This window comes from Oenanthe melanoleuca, chromosome 12 (assembly GCF_029582105.1).
Source record: "Oenanthe melanoleuca isolate GR-GAL-2019-014 chromosome 12, OMel1.0, whole genome shotgun sequence".
NCBI classification, from domain to species: domain Eukaryota; kingdom Metazoa; phylum Chordata; class Aves; order Passeriformes; family Muscicapidae; genus Oenanthe; species Oenanthe melanoleuca.
The window spans coordinates 11,477,386-11,498,773 of NC_079346.1; the positions used below are offsets into that span (position 1 = coordinate 11,477,386).

General features: G+C 44.4%; 1 protein-coding gene across 8 annotated transcripts in view; it reads right to left on the bottom strand.

Moving 5' to 3' along the window:
* The window catches only part of FLNB (filamin B), a 71,781-nt gene that overhangs the window by 7,400 nt on the left and 42,993 nt on the right, over nt 1-21,388 (bottom strand). For 2 of the 8 annotated variants that reach the window (XM_056501442.1, XM_056501438.1), the window contains exons 20-43: nt 20,630-20,892; nt 19,408-20,005; nt 19,012-19,185; nt 18,472-18,634; nt 17,936-18,096; nt 17,103-17,270; nt 16,419-16,508; nt 15,486-15,609; nt 15,077-15,233; nt 13,351-13,540; nt 11,309-11,556; nt 9,474-9,548; nt 8,674-8,776; nt 7,645-7,785; nt 5,991-6,119; nt 5,353-5,526; nt 5,041-5,199; nt 4,466-4,669; nt 3,736-3,888; nt 3,300-3,422; nt 2,505-2,771; nt 2,132-2,269; nt 1,924-2,039; nt 4-136 (exon numbers count right to left, since the gene is read on the bottom strand). In XM_056501442.1, the coding sequence (XP_056357417.1) occupies nt 4-136; nt 1,924-2,039; nt 2,132-2,269; nt 2,505-2,771; nt 3,300-3,422; nt 3,736-3,888; nt 4,466-4,669; nt 5,041-5,199; nt 5,353-5,526; nt 5,991-6,119; nt 7,645-7,785; nt 8,674-8,776; nt 9,474-9,548; nt 11,309-11,556; nt 13,351-13,540; nt 15,077-15,233; nt 15,486-15,609; nt 16,419-16,508; nt 17,103-17,270; nt 17,936-18,096; nt 18,472-18,634; nt 19,012-19,185; nt 19,408-20,005; nt 20,630-20,892 (4,251 nt within the window). The remainder of the gene's footprint in view (nt 1-3; nt 137-1,923; nt 2,040-2,131; nt 2,270-2,504; nt 2,772-3,299; nt 3,423-3,735; nt 3,889-4,465; nt 4,670-5,040; nt 5,200-5,352; nt 5,527-5,990; nt 6,120-7,644; nt 7,786-8,673; nt 8,777-9,473; nt 9,549-11,308; nt 11,557-13,350; nt 13,541-15,076; nt 15,234-15,485; nt 15,610-16,418; nt 16,509-17,102; nt 17,271-17,935; nt 18,097-18,471; nt 18,635-19,011; nt 19,186-19,407; nt 20,006-20,629; nt 20,893-21,388) is intronic. The other 6 variants (XM_056501444.1, XM_056501440.1, XM_056501443.1 and 3 more) reach the window with 3 other exon arrangements.

Consider the following 21,388-nt stretch of genomic DNA (forward strand, 5'->3'; position numbering starts at 1 on the left):
CACCTGGCTCCAGCTCAGACACATGGCACTCTTCAACAGCTCCGGAGGGGCTGTGGACTTTAGCATCGATCTTGCCCTTTGCCCCATTCAGCCTTATAGCAAAGGATGCTGGCTGATTAACTTTTAATCCAGACTCCTGAGAATGCAACAGTCAGACTTATCAAATGCAAACTTTCATTTCAGACAGCACAAGATTTGTGGCAGGGAAATAACCATTGCAGCATGAGGCTTTTTTAGATTTTAACAAAAGGCATGAAGTTGTGACTCTCAAATCAGACGCTCTCTCCCTCTTAGGGGGTGGCTGATTCAGGAGTCACCCACGTTGGCTAGGCTGACTTTTCCCATGGTAACAGACTGTTTTTGGAAGCCAAACAATTGCTCCACGTCAAAGAGAGGCAAGTTACAGTACTAGTCACCCGTTATCACTGAGGTCAGTCCTCAGTATTCAGGCACTTGATTTAAAGGATGCTTAAGCTATAGCTCCATTTTCAGCCCATTCATTCATTCCAGATTCATTCAGGGAAAAGCCTCTGATAATCCAAATGTCTGAAAGAGTAATATGCATGTTCATATTTGCCACAAGAGGCTGCATTTAGAACGCCACCAGTAGATGTCTCAAACATGAGAAAGTAATTCAAAACATGAAACCAGATGTTGTGATGCTGTCAGGCCATTGGTGGAAGGCGAGGCAGCTCCACATCTGAGCCACAGTGCTCCTCGACCAGCACAAGCCCATGCAGCTATCCAGCAGTAATCTCACTTAACATACTTTACCTCATTTTGTTTTCAACTAAATCCTGAAGAGGGAAATAAATGCAACTGAGTAGAACTGAGGTACAATGTATAAACAAGTCCCTGGTGTGGGTTTAGTGGAGGCTGATGCTGCACAAAGGACTTCATTACAGAATACTCAGCTTTATCTGCCTCTCCAGGATTTAATTGAATCTAGTATTCCTGTCAAAGAGTCTTTAAATGAAACACAAGGCAAACATCAATACCACAGTGACTAATTAACGCCCTTGTAACTCCTGGTTAGAAGAGATACTATCAGATCAGGCTATCATGGTTCATTTACACAGCCCAGGTGGAGAATTCCTGCAGCCCAGGCAAACTCCTGGGGATCACAGCTGGGACACGACCCAAAAATGCCTTAACTGAAGTACTAATCACTACTCAAGGAGGACTGAGGTACTGTATATTTAGACACAGATTCTCAGTCTCACATCCAAGCTTCTGGCTTTGGAGATTTCAGACAGGCCTTTAATGTTACTTGTATTTTAATGCCTCTAACCACACACATACACAAATTATATGGTGAGGTTACCAGATGAGCCCAGAACAGCTACAAAGCTGTGATTCACTCTGAGATTCACTACCTTTCATGAATCATCAGAGCTGTGACTCTGTGGTTTTGTGGCACCAGCTAGAGCAAATCTGCACCGTGACCTCATGGTGGGGCCAGTTCTGTCTGCCTGGCCAGGCTGCAGTGATGTCCCAGCCATGCAGCCCTGTGCTACCTCACCCATGGAAATGCAGCTCTTCACGCACGTGCCAAATGAGGAACTTGGTACCAGCATTATCACTGGTGGTTCACCTCAAAATTTCAGTTCTCTTTGTCTTTTCCCTAGTTAATGGCATGGGAAATATATCTTTGCTTTTCCAATGCTATTTCTGGAGCCTCTAATTCCTAATTCCCAAGTGTTATCACTTGTAACACACTCAATTGAGCCTTCTGCCTTTGACTAGCCAGAGTTGCCCAGTGGCCAGCAGCCAAAAATCTCTCTGGCTGCAAGCTGAGCTTGAAAACAAGCACCAGCCAAGACAAGGCTATTACTAAGAAGAAAGGACAACCATTTTGATTCTGGAGAACAAGGACGAAATCAGTCTCTGTGGTAAGCTGTGAGATGTTTCCTTATGTCTCACCTGAAGACTAGTGACAGTGAGCCTGCGAGCATCATCGGAGGGCGCGATGACAGGAACCAGGTAGGGGCTTTCAGGAATGTGCTCATCATTGAACTTTATGGACACCTCATAGTTGCCTGCAGAAGAAGAAAGAAGAGAAGCAGTGAGTGTCCTTAGTTTCTTTGAAAATCACAGTGTTGTTTCCATGTGATTTGGTCTCAGTACATACCTGGCTCTTGAACTATATATGATGCACCACAAGATCCATCTTTATGGTCATCAAAGGTGATTTCTGCTTTACTTGGGCCTTCTACAGCAATGGACAGCCCTCCAGCTCCAGCCTCCCTCGTCCATATGCTGAACTCAGCTGTTGAAGCACATGAGAGCACACACAAGAGTTAACTTTGCTGCTGCTTCAGGGTTGCAGCTCCCTCCTAACAGACAGTCAAGTTCCACACTTGAGTGTATTTGAAGAATGGTAGCTCATCCCATCATCCTGGGAGATACTGCTTAGCAGTTTCTGCAGGAGCTCCTGTTAGCCAAAACACTGCACTGCAGACCTGCACACAGATTCTGGAGCCCACTGAGAGCAGAGGACTCACCTGGAACACCTGTCTCTCCACGCTCCAGCCCTGGGCCTCCAGCTCTCACTTTATGGGCTCCTCCCTCACCCAGTGGCCCCACGGTGAACTGGAAGGGGCTGCCTGGCACTGGCTGCCCTTTGTATTTCACATTCACAGTGTGGACCCCCATTTCTTGTGGCACAAAGCGGACACAGTAGGTGTTTTTATCACACTCCACAATTTCAGCATCGAAGTTTCTCCCAGAGGGACTGGTTACCTGAGCTGTCATATCAGCACAATCAATTTCTAGCAAGAGAATAGAAAAATGCAGATTAGAAAGAGCTCAAGTGATTATCCAGTACAAATAACAAAGAGGCACACAAATGCCCATTGCATGTTCGGCTACCTGTGTGCTTCTGAGCAGAAAACCTGGCCAGCTGCAGCTTTCCCAGGTGCTACAGAGGCAGATGAAGTGTCTGGATTAAGTGCAGCCAGCTAAGCCTGGCCTACATGAGTCACAGTTTCCAGACAGCAGTACAAACACTCAACATGATCTTAAAACCCTGGAGGCTGAAGTGAGCTGTGCAGCCCATTCTCCAGCCTGCTGTACATAGAATAAATTAAGGCCTCAACAGTATTTGTTTCTCCATGTGTTGATCATGGTTATGCTTATTTTTAACTGTTTGAAAAGACACATTACCAGTGCTTCTTCCCTAAGCTATGTTAATATGAGGATGTCTTTACAAAACTGAAGTTTGTATTTTCCCTGCTTCAAGTACTTCATGCTACACAAGTGCAAGTTGTGGTTTTGGGGATAAGGATGTTGTTGCTCACCTGGGATTTTTAGGTTCAGATCACATATGCTTCCAACTGTTGCAACAGAGGGAGCCCGTCTTGTTCGTGTGATGCTCTCCTTGACTCTTCCTTCACCACTTATCTTCACACTAAATGGGCTGCCTGTAAGTATCACAGCAAGTCATTCCTCATCTGCTTACTACACATGTCATTGAAGGCAGAAATGAAAGCTTCCTCTGACTTGTAGGGGATCATAGGAGAACTTTTATACCCAACTAGGAATCAGACCCAAGCCAAATACATCTACGTAACCAGAACAGTTTTGGATGTTTGCTGCCTGGGGAGAACCACCTCCAATCTTTGGGGCTTATGGTCCAAGCCAGATTACACAGCCCACCCACAGTTCCAGAGCCCTGGTCAGCCAGATAAGACTTCTGTTGTACTAACCAAAAATTTTCCCAACACTTTTGCTTACCTGGAATATGTTCATCTGCAAATTTAGTGGACACAATGTACACACCAGGCACAGTTGGAAAATAGGACACTTTGCAAGTTCCATCTTCTAGATCTTCAGTTTGGATCTCTACCTTGCTGGGTCCTTCAACTGCCAGTGAGATCCCACCATAACCTACAATATAGATAAGTTAGCCTCAGATTTCCAAAGCTCTAGTCTAAATCTGACATAAAATAGTCGAAACCTATAGCAGGCACTAGTTGGTAGGTTTGTATCATAACTGGCACATGGGAGTTGCATGATGCCTTAATGGCATTTCTGTACTCCTAATCAGTCAGAGGCACAGCATGCATTCAGCTCCTAAAACTCTCTGACTGTATCCCTTTTATTTCAATAATGTTGAAAAGCTATCTACCAAGCTAAAAGTTATCCAAGGCTCCACATTAAACCAACAGGGAAATAAGTATCTTCATTTCCTTCTTGCTATACCAAATGATACCAGAGCCAGCACCACCCCAGTGACAGTCCCTGTTGGTTGTAACAAAGACATGAGCCAGGACCTTACAAAGCATACTCTAAGTTAATAGCACTGTCTGTGGTTAATAACTGACAACAATGACTGTGTTTAATGGCAGCTGCTGCTTTGCAGCTTGTGACCTGGTGGTTGCATGCTGAGGGAGGAGGCAGTGCTATTGTGAAGAATCAATATATATCTCATAGCATCTCATGGTGCCTTTGTGAGAGAACTAACCAGCATCCCTTGTGTCTACAATGAAGTCACACATTTCAAAGGTTCGTCCTTCTACCAAGCCACGTCCAAAAACTCTTGCCCGTCTGGCATCCCCGATCTCAGACTGGACCACCATGATTGTTACAGGGCTGTTTGGTACATGGCTCCCATTTTTCTTGATGCTAACCAGATGTTCTCCTACTTCCCGTGGAATGAATGAGATGCCTGCAAAGCAAAGAAATGTGAGACATTTATTCAGTTTTTACTCATGTTATACTCGATTTAAATGCCTCAATCACACCAAGAAATTAAGTACTGGAAGAGCAGTCTCTTTACTCATGTTGAAGTGTTGCTCTCAAGTAGACCACAAGGCCATCCATATATGCTGACAAAATCCACTTTGATTGTAACCTGGCATGCCACATGAAAGCTAAGACAAGAGGCCATTCTTCACACTTTTCTGTCTTTGGACAGCTGTACCAACACTATCAACTACTTGGTTGGACAATGAAAGGGGAAGGAGCACAGAAGTCAGTCATTTTACACTGCAAAGCAAACTGGAGTAAAGGCTACCACAGCAATCTCTCAGAGCTTACCAATGTGGTTATTGGGCAGCCTCTTCAGAAGACAAGGCTCATCACGACCAGATGGGGCTTTAATGCTGGCTGTTAGGAGACTGAGATCAGTCTCATTGATGTCCAACATGAAGTCAGCAGCAGAACCAAGTTTAACCTGAGACCGTCTTCTGTTATCATCTGAATACATAAAGAGAAACGAGTCACAAAATATTACAAGATTAAGAGTAAAACAAGCCAGAGGACTTCAAATTCCTGCCACAAAACAGGTTCCCCACGCTACCAGAGGTTAATTTTTAATATGAAGTGCTTCCAGAAGTTTAAACTTTATACCTGTAATCTTGGCTGTGAATGGGCTGCCTGGAATATGTTTGTCATTGTATTTGACCAGGATGCTGTAGTTCCCAGGTAGAGTAGGCAGGTACGTGACTGTGCATGTCCCATCTTTGTTATCAATGCAACTGATCTCTGCTTTTGAAGGTCCTTCAATAGCCAAGTCCAGCCCACCTAGGAAAAGAGTACAGTGGCACTTCTGTAAATCTTTGTGAACACTAGGTCCAAAGATTTGGTCCAAAGAGAAATAGCCAGTACATAGTACTGAAAATGTGTGTTTTCAAAGGACAGCAGCAAAACCAGCTCAGACCAAACCACTAAGGCCACAGTTTTATTCAGTCTTTAGATTTACTGAACAGTGATTCCACACCCAGTCATCTTCCACTAGATTAAAGCTGCTTTCAGTTTATTTTTAATTAACAAATAATTTGCACCCTGTACCATAGGGTACATCTAATGCTGTCAGGAAGAAAACAAACCAGTTTTTACTGCAAGTTACAGCCTGATATTTGCACAAGTCATTTGTGTCACATCAGAGATTCATAGTTGAACAGATGAATGTAAATTAAAGCCAACGAGCATTACACTACCAAGAAGTTCCTTGTTTAGAGTAAGATGAGTTTAAAGAACTGACTTACCCTCTCCTGCATCTTCTGTGACAATGGTGAAAGTTGCTGGTTTATTTGCAACCCCATAAATGAGGCCAGGCCCATAAGCAGACACACTGCCGCTGTTGGGGTAATTGACATAGAACTGCAGGGGGCTCTCTAAACGGGAAAAAACCAAAAAGATGTGCTTTTAAGGATGAGTGGTCTGGACCACAAGAACTGATACCCATATTCTTGAATGCCCTTCTCAATATGTGGTATCTGAAAAATCTTATTGTGACTGTAATGCCCTTAAAAACCAAATAAGCCTCCACTTACATCCTCAAAAGACACTTTTCCACAATTTGTGTAACATTCAGTCATGGAAGAGTAAGTGTTACTCTAAGTTACCAGAGATATGCTTAAATGATGCTGTAAAGCATCTTGTTCATTGCAAGTTTATTTTTAGCACATTAAATCAGAACATGACTCAGAAGCAGGCTTTCAGTTCAGTTCAGGCACTGACTGAATTTTGGTAGCACAGAATTAGGAACTAGCACAGCATATTGTCTGACTCAATGAACCTGAGCTAGCAAATTTGAAGGGTATCCAAAAAATGTATTTGCCAGCCTCAGATTAGCTAAGCTGGTGCACAAGAACAAAAAGTACAGTCACCAAAAACCAATAATAGTTTAAAAAAAGGCACAGATAGCTCCTCAGTCCAAAGTTATATTTTTGCAGCTGAGACAGTAAAAAGTTTGATTCATGACAACCTTCAAGAAAAACATTATGGCACATCATCTTTCTATCTCAGCACAGGGTAGTGGTCTTAGTGAACCAATACATCAGACATGTCAGCACCTATGGGGGTGCTATATCCATAAAGTGCAGAGACTGAAGTAGCACCATGCATCACATCACTGAGCTCCCTACTTCAGCCTAAATTATGCTGTTTTTCTGTAGGAACAGAACCAGCAGCCCCTCACAGACACTGCTGAAGGTATTTTGTGTCTTGTCTACACATCCTTGTACAGGTCTGACCCTTTTCTGCCCAGCTCCCCAAAGCCAGCATGCCCTGAGAACTGCAGGGCAGCCACAGCCTCCAGGCAAGGCAGTGCTTCCATTGGGGAGCTGGTGAAGCAAGGAGAAAAGAAGAGAAACAGAACGAAAGGCAGTGGTTTCTGTTTGTTAAGAAGCAGTCAGGAAGAAAGAAAGATTACAGCATAATATGCATGTGTGTTTTATTTTATTGCAATCAGATGGAAAGACTAACTATAGTATTCTAGCCAATCAGTCCTCCCCACAGTTTTGAGATTTTTTTGCCAATGCAGTTTTAAGGATAAATACACACTGTAATCAGTAGTTTTGTTGAGCACCATTGGCAGTAAATTTCAACCTGAAAAACTAGCAGTTAGAAAATTGTATGTTTCTTCTTCATAATAAAATGCCACAAAAGCTAACCAAAATCCATTTTAAGCCTGGCTGGTACTATTAAACCACAATGGAAGCTCATATGTGCTGGCACTTACTCCTTTGCTTTAGTTCTCCCTGGACTGCTTGCAGAGAAAGGGCTGCTGAATGGTAAAATATCCTAGGCAGATCTTTCCACAGCATGTATGACTTAGCTATAGAACCTCACCAGGGAGCAGATGCATCAGCAGGACTCTGCACCTACATTTGCATCACTTCCTTTGTCAAGACTTACCTGGGATGTGATTTCCCATGTATTTTATGTGCATTTCATGCAGCCCAACCTCAGTAGGAGCATATTTCACTGTTACTGTGCCATCTTTGTTATCCACGATATCTGGCGTATCCATCTTTCCAGAGGGCATGTGTACTTCCCCTACAAAAGGCCACCATGGGAGTTACAGAAGGAGAAGCTGCCTGCTTCCCCTCTCCCACCCACAGAGAATTGTCTAGCCATTTTAAATAAGCATTTTAAATTGTTAAATTCCTTACCCACAGGCACAAATCAGAGACTAATGGGAACACTAACCAGACGTGTTTTCTGCTTAAGCTACATGAATACAAGGCAGTGGTAGACATCTGGCAAACGGTCCTGTGACCTTACAAACTCTACAGGCAGGGCTGTTTGCTGCAGCCACGGAGCTTTTCACAGCAAGCCGCATAAAAGGCACTGATCTGCCTCGTAGCAAGATGCTCCCTCATCTGCTGCACTTTTGAAAAGGAAAGACTGATTGTTCCTTCAGGCTTGGGGTGGGATTGCTGAGCTAGATGGCAGAGGGGGCACAAGCCTTGTGTGCAGGAGCATAGTGCAACCAGGATGCTACTGGAGCAATGCTCTCAGCTGCCAGACCTTTAGAAGAGGTGTCATCTGCTTTGGAGAAGGTATGTAACAGGAATGCAGAATTAACTGCTTTACAGTATCTGCAGAAAATAAATAATTGAGCTTATCAAGGATGCTGCTCCAGAAGGGAAAAAGCATCAACAGACCCCAGCATCAACTTCACCCTACAAGTGCAGTAGCTCACAGCCTAGCACTGAAGGCCACAGCAACATCAAGAATCCCCTCACTTAACTCAAAGCCTTGGAGGGGCATATCCTTCTCATCCTCAGGGGTTGCCACTCAATGTGAAATTAAACAGCTACATTGCTGGCAGGATACAAACCTCCCACACACACTGTGGTCTAGACCACCCAGTCTGTTAGCAGCAAATGGATAAACACACTAACAAAAAGCATGAATCTCCCTGAGAGGCACTCCAGGTACCTGTTATTTCTCCTTTCCTTACAGCAAATGGGATAACCATATCAAAGGGCCTGAACCCCATGCCATTCATGTCTCCAACGGGGACATAAGCTTCTTCTGTAACCTAAAGCAAGCAAAAAGAGGGGTCACTTCAAAAAAGCTGGTAGAGCCAAACGAGCACTGAGCAACTCCACTGCAAGCACAAGCAGAAGAGAGTGTGCGGTGATTATTGCAGCCAGCCAAGGACTGGGCTCAACCAGAGCAGTGTCTGGCCAAGCTCTCCTTTACAACACCACACCGCAGAGCAGAGCAAATCAAACACGGTGCGGATGGAAGACATGCTGGAAAAAAGTGAGAAATAAAAATGGAACACAAAGGGATGGAAGACAATGTACTGCACACAAGACCCAAAGTGGCTCCATCTGAAAGGATTTAGTTGCTTAGGGCCTGGAAGAGAAAGTGATTTTTAGATGGGGCAGAATGATTGCAACACAAAATGGACAAAAGAAACAAGTTTCACAATGCGACTCTGAACTCAAGACACTGTGATTTTACTGGGAAAACAAAGCAGTGCACTCAGGGTGCTTTTGCCAACAACAGACATTTTAGAAGTGGAAGCTGTGGGTGCAATGATCCTCTTCATGTTTACATGAGTTTATTTGGAGACTCCCTTCAAGCAGCAAAGAAAAAACAAGGTCTGGATCTCAAGAACAATTGATGAAACAGAAAGAATGAACACAATGATCAAGCAGTCCCAAGAAGCAGGCTGTCATCTGAAATAGAATACAGATGGGGAGCTGAAAAACGTAAAAATTGTGTACCCAAGGGCGGAATCCGGGGGGAGAAGCGCCCACTGGCTCCTGCGACTGTGCGGCGACATCATCTGCATCTACAGCCTGGGCAGGGGTAGAGGCAGGTTAGTTGTTACTAGATGTTATTCTGGCATGGAGGAATTCCCATCTTCCACAGTTCAGAACACACTGCTCCTTCCAGTTCAACACCTCCCTCCCACTGCGTAGCCCTCCCAGTCCTCTTGCCATAGCAAAGACCCGGATCCAGTCAGGGAAGCTGGGGAACTGCCCTCACCTGCAGGCACGGGGCTAAACCACCAGTGGCACAGCAGGGACAAAGGGACAAAGCCAGTACCTGCTGCTGCTGGATGCTTGGGAGGGAAGTGGAAAGCTGTGCCTGAACACTGGTGAAATTGAGTATCAGAGTTGCTTTCTTATGGGACTGATGCAGTGAGGGAAGGGAAAGTTTTAAACCTAAGATGAGAGTTCCTGAGCACTGTGCAGCACGACAGCCAGCTGGGAGGCAGGAGAGCTGGCTGCTGTGGGAACCCTGCTCCGGCTCCTGCTCCTGGGTGAATGACCCAGCCCACATCCAGCCATAGCAGCAAAGCCATTCTTCTGATTCATAGCTGGGACTGCGTCGTCAAGACGCCCAATGTGTTTTCCCCTGGCACAGCCGCTCTTCTCACTAGCCATGCCAAGAGCATGACTTGCAAATTCCCATCTCTCCCATTAACCCAACACAACTGGCTGGGTCTGACACCCATCCAGGCAGCTCCCCCAGGCTCAACCATCCCAGCCCTTCCTGCCAATTTACACCACTGCAAACCACCCTAATGAAATAACCTACTGGAAACTTCTGCATAGATGGACTCCACTAAGAAAACCAATGCAAAACAGAAATGCTGCTGTTTCACAGCTCTCTGTCCCCAGCTGAGACACTCAAGTCAAACACATACTGTATCAGTCAGCTAGGAAGTGGGAATTTTGGCTGGCCAGGATTGGGCTCCCTGACCTCGAAAGGCATTTCCTGTGGTGAACTTTGAGCAGTGACCAAGAGCCATCTCTCTCAAGGAAATCTTCAGGCACCCGTAGCAATCTGCCAGGCTGACAGGTAAGAAGAGCCAGAGTTGCTGGCCCCAGGGACTTGCCCACAAACTCCATCTGGACTTAGTACAACAGTACAGTCCTGTGATTTCAGGGACTGAGATGCATCAGAGGCTGCTTGGGTGGAGATTACAAGACCAGGAATTTTTTTTTTGCCAACACAGATGGATGTTCTTCACAAGAAGGGCTTCTGTGAGCCCTGAGAGGCACCTAGTCCGCTTCTCAGGGGACTGGGGTATTGTTTTCTAGGTGTGGAGTACTGCACATTGGAAGGAAGATAATTAGAAGGAGGAGGAATTTGGCTATAACAGTTTAACTAGCACAAATAATTTTAAAGCATGAGCTAACAGTCTGCTTCCCTGGGACCTGTCAGCAGACCATTCCTTATTTTGAGATCAACTCAATAAAAAGTGAGAGACAGAAAATGCAGAGCACTGTATCTGACAATGGCCAACATCATTAGTTGGAGAAGCTGATTAAAACCCTTACATCATTTAGAAAAAGAACTACATGGTCAGGAAATGAAAAAACAAATTTCTTCAGAAAAGCCAAGTCTTCATCCTCTGATGGTTTCTATCCCACTTCACTTAACTGTATTGCTGCCCAAAATAAGCTCTGCAAGGAACAAGGATTCATTAGCTCCTGCTAGCCTAATAAATATCTGAACAAACATTTACACACAGAGTTAACCTATTGCTGAATAAAACATGGCAGCAGGAATCTGAGTGGGAGGTACTTCTGGAGCAGAACTGGCTTACCATGACGGTGAAAGGACTGTTGGGAATGTCCACCCCACCAAAGCGGACATAAATCACATAGGTCCCTGGTTTGGCAGCGGTGTAGAAGATATCGTAAGTCCCGTCCTCATTTTCAACAACATCTGCTTCAGCTTCTGTCCCATCTGGCGTGAGGACGGTACACGTCACTTTTCCCTTCCCTGCTGATTTGGCATCTACCACAAAGCCAACCTCCTCACCAGTCTTCACAGTGGGTGCAATTCCAGGACCTACAAGGCAATTTTCATTACAGAAAGCGTTCACAGGACAGACTGACTGTGAGCACCCTGGGGAGCATGGCACCAAGCACCGGTCTCAGGGAGCTACAGATGTAATATTGGGAGCAGAGATAGACAACCAGGGACATTTGTAAAATTGGTCAGCACAGTGGTATGCAAGAGCTGGCTACCAGCTCTCCTCCTCCTAAGCAATCAGAGAGGCTGGATGGGAACAGAGAGGAAAAATCTAAGTTGAAGAAAGCAATGCCTTAACCCATACTCTTATCATCCTACTCCTTTAAGAAGAGCCAAAGGCACTTTCTTCTGCCAGCAACTCAGCTGCACTGCTTTAACATAAACCACCCTGTATAAGCAGCTATAAAAGGGCACAATAGCAACCATGGCCACATTTTCTCCACCATTATCCACAAACCATTTTCCACTGTTCTGCCACACATCCTAAAAAAAGAACATCAAGCAACAATGCCAAAATTGTAGCAATCAGCTCTAGCCTGAAGAACACTGTGTTTAAATGAGAACTATTATGTCTTATTTGTAGTAGTACATATTGAATACTCCTGCTTCTGACCCTCACTTGTTACCAGGTAAGTGGCTCATTTTCAAGTGGCAATGAACCTGCTGGTTTAATACCTTGGCAGTATTTCAGCACTTACTCCTACAGTGATTGTATTTCAGCTTTACAGCACTGAATCAGAAGCACTTCTTGGAAATGGGAAATTTTAGCTGGCATCTGGCAGTAATCTCCATCTCAGTTACTTTGAATAGTTAGTGACTTGAATTACTTGGAAAAGTATCAGATTTACTCATTAAGGCACCTTTTAAACAAATTTTGAGGCAAAGAGGGTCTCTCTTTTTTTCTTCCATTGTGTCAGGAACATACTTCTGTTTAAAACAACTTGAAAGCAGCCAGCTCATGGACAGGCTTCAGTGCACTCTAACTGCACAATGCCCAGGTCCAGCACAATACCCACACACTCTCACAGGTCTACAACAACAGATTAGGTTTCCCTGTTCAATTTGGCCTTGCCTACTTTATTTATTTATTCCACAATCAAGGGACTTAATGTTCAGTGGTATTCTTGTAACTACCTCCTGTCACTTTTCCTCCCTGCCACAGCCTCCTGGGAGGTGGGAGCATACCATGTTGACCAGCCCAAAGCCATGTGATGAACACCTGTCCTTAAAACCTGTGTGCTCCTACAGCAAAAAATCTGGAGCCCTCTACATGAAGGCAATGATTTTTTGAGTCATAGTAATATCCTATCCTTAGGTTCTCTCCTTCCCAAAAGCCTGTTCAGACATGGGCCAATCTTGACCAGACAGAAAAGGAGCAGAAACCTCCCAGCCTGAATAGGCTTTGCTAATATAGGAGCACATGACCAGCTATTTGCATCCTCAGAATTAATCCTGTTGTAGCTTGCAACTAAAAGCTTCTTGCAATGCTCACTGTCCAAGGAGCATGATGCAGTGGACAAATGCATATGTGTTATTTTTAAATCAACCTCACTGAAGTTCTCAGATTTTTTGATGCCAAAATAAGCATCGGACAGTTGCATCTGGCTGTTTATAATAGCCCAGGCAGTCTTTTACTAAGGCTGCAAGAGATCCCTGCTCACCCACAGGGTGGACACTTTTTTATCTTTAGGAACACCCCTTCCGTAAGAGCAGCCAGACTACACAGGTCTCAAGCGTGTCTTCTACACCCACCACATCCACTGTACCATGCTCAGAAGGCAACTTTACAGCCAGAACAAACAACAGCAAAGAGAGGGGTCAAACACTAACCTGTGGCCAAACACTTGCTGGCATCCCCAGCAGGAGACGCCCGGATCCGATAGGGAGAGGCCGGGATATCATCCCCGCCATACTTAACGCCGATGGTGTAGCGGCCTGTTTTGTCAGGGACATAGGTGACTGTGTAAGTGCCATCCTTGTTGTCATGAATGTCCACTCTCTTGGGTTTGCCCTCTTGGTCCTGAGGAATGCAAACCAGAAGATTTAAGCACTATGAAGGTTTTGAATTTCCTTAGCTGGGATCAAATCTGTTCACAACCATACTTAGGTGGTCTCAAACAGATACAAAACTGAAGCTTTTCAAAGTTTAAAGATATTTTGCTCGAAGACTAGTAACAAAAATAGCGTATTAGGAGCAGAAAGGTATCAGACCACTACAAAATATTCAGTGCTATCATTAACTACCCTTTGGTTGAAATGAGAATGTTTATAAGAGCAGCAAGTCATTTTAATGATCTTTATATTAATTGTAAGAAGTTCAGGCTTCACTGTCGTACTGCTGTTGGAAATGAAGAACACTTCCCAGGTCCCTGAGGCACAAATGGGCAGTTCTGTCCTGAGTAAGCACTGGGTAGCCTTGGACAGCTGCTCCCTCAAAGGTCAGAGGACAGGGGGAAGCATTACTGGAGTCTGCTGTCAACCCTCCTGCATGAAGTATCCGGCTGCTGGCACACTGCAAAGTCTACATTTAAAAGCAGGTCTATGCAGCCCCTTCAACTACCATTTCTTGTCAGCTGCAAAGCTTGAAGCATTTTAGAAAGTCTTCCAAGCCTGCTTACTGGGAATCAGTAACGTTGACTCCATTTCATATTTTATGACTTAACACTACCTGGTGTACAGCATAGACTGAAAAGGTCTTGAGATTTTAGGTACAGCACAAAACAGCTTACTTCTTTCATGAAGGTTTGTGAAACATTGGACATTCAACAGCTCAGAATAATAAGCAAAGGCTGCCAGAAGAATCACCAATGAACTCCCTACCAGAACTTGTGGAACTTGATCTTCAAAGCCCCAGCCAGGCTGGGAGCTCTGATAAGCATTTTGGATCCTTTAAGAGCACACCTGCATGCCAGAATTAATGGCAACTGCTTTGGTGCACCTGAGCAGGCATTGAGACAGGACAGGAGCAAGAATGCAGAAGGGCAAGTACAACCAGGCATACTATGACCTAGGCATGCCAGAGCTCAGCTATGTGCTTAATGGTCCACTAACCAGACACCTTTTCGCTGAGGCCACAGAGTCCAGGCACCAGAAACTTTGGAAAGAGTAGTAACAAAGATAAACCAAAATATTCCTGCAGTATCTCCTTAAGCTGCTTATGACCTCTGGCATTTTGGTAATTTATCATAACGTGATGCTCAAAATGGTCATTATCTCATGCCTTGCTGAACATTGCTAGAAGACTCCCTCCATTTCAAATGCCAGTATTTTCATAATCTTACAAGAAATTACTTATCTCATTTTGGACATTTGCAGAGTGCAAGGTTAGACAAGGGCCAAATAGAGCATATCTGATGACTTTAAGACAGAAGTTAAACAAAAACACTCTCAAGAGCTTTATAAATGCAGAGTGCAAGACCTTCCTGTACCAGACTTTAGGGTCCTGTCAGCAGCACAGTCTCCAGGACACTGGGTATGTTAGGACAAAGCTGTGGACACTTCTGAAAGGAGAGACTCATGCCCACCTAGAAAAAACCTGCTTGGTTTTGTTACTTACCGTGATCTGTACAGCCAGAAGTCCCTGCCCAGCATCCTTAGCATCCACAGCAAACTCCACAGGCAGGCTGGCTAGAATGCCATAGGAACTGAGCCCTGGTCCACTTGCTGTCACTTTACTGGCATCATATGTAGGAAGCACCTTCACCTTGAAGGGACTTAAAGAGCAACCCATTATTTCCCCTCTTCCCAAGTCAATGGCTGACAGTTGCTGCAGTGCATGCTGAGGTATCTGTGGATACAGCCCTCTTACACTGCTGCAGTGGGCTCAAAACACCACTGAACCCTGAAGCCATGCAAGGAACTGCACTAGTTAAGTAGAAAGGACCACAGCCAGTCCCTAAATGGCGCTCATGTGCTAGGAGAACACAATTGGATCCAGTTATCCAAGGTTTCTCTTATCACCTTACCTTCGAGGAATCTCTTCATCAGCATATTTGACAGTGATCATGTAGGGTCCCTCCTGCATAGGGGTGTACACCACCGTGTGGGTGCCATCTCCATTGTCCACCACATTAACAGGTCCCACAACTCCTAAAAAATCAATATATGATTTTCTCAGTTATGCTATTAAAATACAGTCATTTGCTGCACAAAGCTACAAGATGCACTGCTCATTTACAGCTGGCAACAAATTTCAATTTTTTTAAAAATGAAAGCAACAGGCATGAATCAATTATCAGTTTTGCTTATTTTGTATTCAAAGCCATTGACTTGAGAGAGATTTTTTATCCACTGCTCTCTGGGCTCCCATCTTCTTGCTGTAAACAAAAGCTAGCATGAAAATACTGGAGAAAGATGATCTGCTTATCAGTACAGTCTAGGTCAAGAGCAATTGCTAAAAGTGCATTGAAGATCTTTCAAGACAGAAAATGAATAATGCTTGTAATTGTCTGAACTATCATTTACAAGATTACTAATTATTACTAGGATTCACTGCACAGAATTGAGCTCTAAAGCTCAATGCGCAGCATTCACCAGCTGAGTCTTTCACAATCAGGTGTTTAGAAAAGCAGGTTTGCTGCCTAGGCAAGAACACCCTGCAAGCTGCCAAAGACCTAAGAAAGCAGGATCAATTATTTCAATTTGCATTAAGCTAAATCTACAACAGATTATGTGACATATCAGTTCAGATCAACACACAAAGCAGTCTACAATTACAAGTTGGCTTTAAAACACAGAAAGGATTAGTAGTAAAGCAAGCACAAAAGAAATGTATATAGTTGCCATGCACGGCCTAAAAGCAACACCGTTGGCTCCCACTCCCTCCTGCAGATGATTCTTGCTGTTGCCAACCGCATTTCCAAGAACCAAAACTGCCAGTAGTTAGTGAGAGTTCAAACCTGTCTCAGTGTCACCCTTTGGACCACCTTTAAAGAAATCCGAAATTGCTTTCAATGGGGAGCGCCATCCCTGGGAATCCGTCTCATCCGCTAGAATTAAAGAAGTGTTACCTGCGGGGCACCTGCACAGCAAGACCTGACACTCCTGTGGGAAGGCAGCTCTCACCTCCCAGCAAGGTGAGACTTGCAGCCAACAGGTACTCACTGCCAAGATACTGTGCCACTGAGACACTGCTTTCTAGGTTAATGCAAACACCATTAATGCTATCGCTCGAGGACCTTGTTGCTCTCTGGGGACCACTGAGGTTCAGAGACTCCTCCAATCCACTCACACAGGTTTCCCAAGCCACTGTTCACATGTTAGACTCTGGATTTACTTTTTGATGTCTAAAACTTAACACTAAATTGTCCACTGGTGATGGTTACTCACATCACTTCTCCCAGGCCTGAAGATCAGGTGATTAGGCTAAAGCCAACAAAGACACTGTCCAAAGCAGCACTACCTAGGACATGGCTCTCCTTTCACAGGATGACATGAGGGCCAGCTGCCAAGGGGCACATGAACAGGACCAGAGGGAAATATTCATTCAAGTGGCATCACCACCATCACAAGCAGGGCCAGGACCACATTACCTGCCCAAACACAGATATGGACACAGCCAGATGGAATCCTTTGGTTCTCACCTCTGGGTCCTGTCACCACCACTTCAAGAGGTGCTATTCCTGCCTTGCTGGTGTCTACAGTGAAGGATTGGGGGATTTTGGCTCGAACAGCTGTACCCAGACCTGGTCCTGCTATCTTCACCTTGCTGGGATCCACAACATCCTTCACAGGAACCTTGAAAGGACTGCCTGGAAGTTGACATAGTAAGTGTTAAACAAGGTTAATAGTTACAGAGAACAAAAGGTCTTTTTTCTCCACTTTTTCTTATGCTTTTTTATTACTACTCCTCTGTTGCAGGCAGGAATGACAACCCCACAGCCTCCACACTATCCCTCGGCTTCTGCAAAAGCCAGAAGTGTATTGATGGTGCTTCAAAATTTTCACAGAATTGTTAACAATTCTGTTGTGACTCATCTGCTTCTCACACCTCAGGAAAAAAGCCAAACATGAAAGAAACCAGAAGCGCAAATGAAGCATCATGGAGGCAACACATTTCCTTATATCTTACTAAGTTCAGTATGTCAACAAAGAAAATGGGAACAACAGGAAACATCCCCTCTTACTGCAGAACAGGATCTTTAATGCATCCACATATCAAAGAGATATTTTCATGACATAAAGTATTACACACCACTTGTGTGCAATACCAGTTATTTGTCAAGGGTTAGTGACTCCTTTCCTGTCCAACTCATCTGTACCCATCTGACCAGATGCCACTGCCTTTTCTGCCTGAATTCTGAGGAAAAGCAGAAAGTCAAAATTACATCAACATCCTACAGCACAAGGGAGATGCAGCCAACTGAGAACTCTGAGAACTTCCCTCTTCTGAAAGCCACTGAGAAGGAGCTCTTACCAGGAATATGCTCTCCCCCATACGTGATGTTAACATCATAATCTCCTGGAACATAAGGAACATACTCGGCACTGCAGCTCCCATCTTTGTTATCTTTACAGCTAATTTTAGATTCTGAAGGTCCTTCAACAGTTATCCCAAGGCCACCAATTCCTGCCCCTCTGCAAGACAGAAACATATATTGTTAGAATCACCTGCTTCTAAAGCAGCTTTGTAGCCTTCACATGCTCTGGCTGCATTTTCATCCTTTTTGGAAATGTGGTATCCTGACTTCCAATGTTCAGCCTTCAGCATGTGCTAGTAGGCAAAGCTGTTCAGCACTACCTCACTCAAATTTTCCCCTCAGTAACTATCAATACCTAATGTCAAATGTTTGCAAGGCAGAGTAGATGATGAGGTAGCACATACAGTCATCAGCTGGACACAGCTTGGACTTTTTATAAATATTTGTACTGAGTTTAGCATCCTGCATTGCACACACCACTACATTCCTCCCCCCCTCAGATACTCCTTCAAGATCAAACAGGCTCGGTCACCTGGTGACAACCGAAAAGGCATTTGGCTGATTTGTGAAAGCCTCTATAAGCCCAGGTCCTTCTGCCTTCACACGTGATGGATGGCAGCCCTCTGCAACGTTCACTCTGAAGGGACTATTCGGCACAGGCACACCATCATATGTCACGCTGACTGTGTGCGGACCTGTTAAGAAGAGGGAAACATCTCCTGAATTCCCTAAATATGTTTATCACTTAACACAATTCTGCAAGATGCTACAGACTTAAATGTCAGTATATGGGTAAGAGTTTCCTCTTGCATTTCACAAGACTTCACTGGTGTTTTGTAACTGAGATTCCATCTACATTCTGTTCTTCTAAAGACAAGTTACCGTAAAAGTCAGTTCTTCAAGTTAACATAGAGCTACTTCCTGCAGAATCAGCTCCTCTGCTAGCAGATCTCTTGCAAAGAAGCCAACAAGTTACTGGCAGACCTCAGGGGTTTGCCAAATGAAAGTAGCAGAAGAGCTACTTGCTCTTGGTTTTCCCCTTTTAAGTAAAAAAAAACAAGCCCCTGGTTACCCTTTTCAAACGGCGTGTACTCCACTGAATATGTTCCATCAGCGTTGTCTTGGATGAGACAGTCTGTGGGGGAGCCAGATGGGCTCGTGATCTGTGTCCTGATGTGGTCACCACCAGCCTTTGTTAAAGGTCGAGCATCCACAGTGAACTCAGTTGTAGCTTCTCGGAAGACATCTACAGGGAATGTTTTGAAGAGTCACTTCAAGAAGTCCATACATTCCAACAACAAAACATTTGGTGAAGCAGCATGATAAACAACTTGTTTGGGATCATGAGTGTGTCCAAGGATCACCATGGAAACACACAAGGCTTTTACAACTTTCAACGCTCAGAAAGAAAAAGGATGCAAGTCCTACAAATTCTAATAACAGTTTTTCTAGTAACAGTTAGTCTCACCTTTTCCTTCAACTCCTGGCCCAAATACTTTAACTCTGCTTGTGTCCACAGCTGGCTCCACTTTGACCCGGGCTGGGAATTTAGGCACTTGCTCTCCTCCGTATCTCATCTTGATTGTGTACATGCCAGCTGAGAGTGGCACATAGGTAACGACATAGGTCCCATCTTTGTTATCATCAATCTGGACCTCGGCTTTGGAACCAGTATCTGACACCATGTCCACCCGCAGGTCCCCGGGACCCGCTTCCGTGCAGTCGACATTCAGCAGCCCTGGCTCGCCCACTTTACCACGCTCCAGACCTGGGCCTGTGGCAATGACTTTAGAGACATCAAATGGCATTTCTATATCTGCCTTAAAGGGTGAACCAGGAATGTGAACTTCTTCAAAGAGGATGTTCACAAAATACTCTCCAGGCTTTGTAGGCAGGTAGGAGACAGAGCAGGTTCCATCGCCGTTGTCCGAACATTCAATTTTAGCTTCACATGGGCCTTCTACTGTCAAACCCAAACCTCCAGTTCCTGCCCCTTTGGTATCTATTGTAAATTGGGCTGGTTTTCCAACAAGGCCACCTCGAAGACCTGGACCATGAGCTTTTACCTAAAAGAGAATACGCATTTGAACTAAATGGCCTTTTCCATGTTATTGTCAGAAGACTTCCTAGTTAGACATGCTTGTAAGTAGGACTCGATTAACAGGCTCTTAAAAATACACAGAAGGCACTGTCTCCTTTACCACTCAGCTCATTTTTACTGTAAAGCTGGTACTTCTTCCCCAGAAACGTTTCTAGGCAAAGATATTTATAATCTCACCATAGCTTTTATGTAGTTTTTATATAGCCATGGGAAATAAAAGGTAGAAATGTTAAAATCTTTGATGGCTGTACCCAGTTTTTCTAGAAATATATTTCCTTAGAAAAATAGCATCTTAGTACATCAGAGATGCTTATCAGACAGCCTTCTATTAAATTAGGAGCAATACTTTAAATTGCCACGCCATGCAGGATGCTTGCCATATTTTTTATTAGTTCAGTGTTTTTTTCAAATACAGTGTTACATGAACGAACTCTGCAAGCCATGGAGACTGCAAAAGAAATCACTGAGCACTCTGAGTAAGGATGTTCCAGGGTATGTTTTGGCCAAGACCAAGCCAAGTCTCATGCAATAGCCCACAGTTCAGTTTTCAGGTATCAGCTGCTGTTACAGCCCTACACTGTTCACTTACCTTGGAGGGGTCTGGAGGTAATGTGGCCTCCACAGTGTAAGGGCTCCCTGGGATTGGGTTGCCATCATAACTCACATCCACCACATACAGTCCTTCCTCCCGTGGGATGTATTTTGCAGTGCTGCACTCCTTACCCAGAACTGGTTCCACCAGACATGGCACAGCTTTCCTCATAGGACTGGAAATATTAACCTCCAGTTTACCTTGCCCACCAGCTCCTTTGGTATCAATTACAAATTCCTGATCCTTCCCTACTTCCACTCCTGAAAAAGACAAAGCCCGTATTACGTTACTTACTTAACATTACTTAACAATGGTCCAAGGAATCTCCCATGCACATATCACGAAAGGAGCAGTGGAGAGCCCTCCCCAGTCTGCATTTGTCTGCAGGTAAAAAACCCTCCCAAGTCAAACAAAAAAAAAAAGAAACCAACCAAAACCAAATGCTTTGGTTAATTGACACTACAAAGCTACAGGGGAAAACAAGACTGTAAGGTGTGGTCTGACAGTATCAGAGGCTCACTTCAGGAAAGCAACAATATTTCACAGACTTAAGTTCTTCCACTTTTGGAAACCGACAGGACTGTATCAATGACACTGTGCATTGTAACAGCTATTTAGACCTCAGGGAAACAGATTTCATCAGTGAGTGCTCAGCCTGGTGAAGCAACCAGGTCTGTTCACCACGAAGGACCAAACCCCAAACACATGTTCTCTCCAAATTACTATGTAATCTTAGCAAAAAAGGAAAAAAAAAAA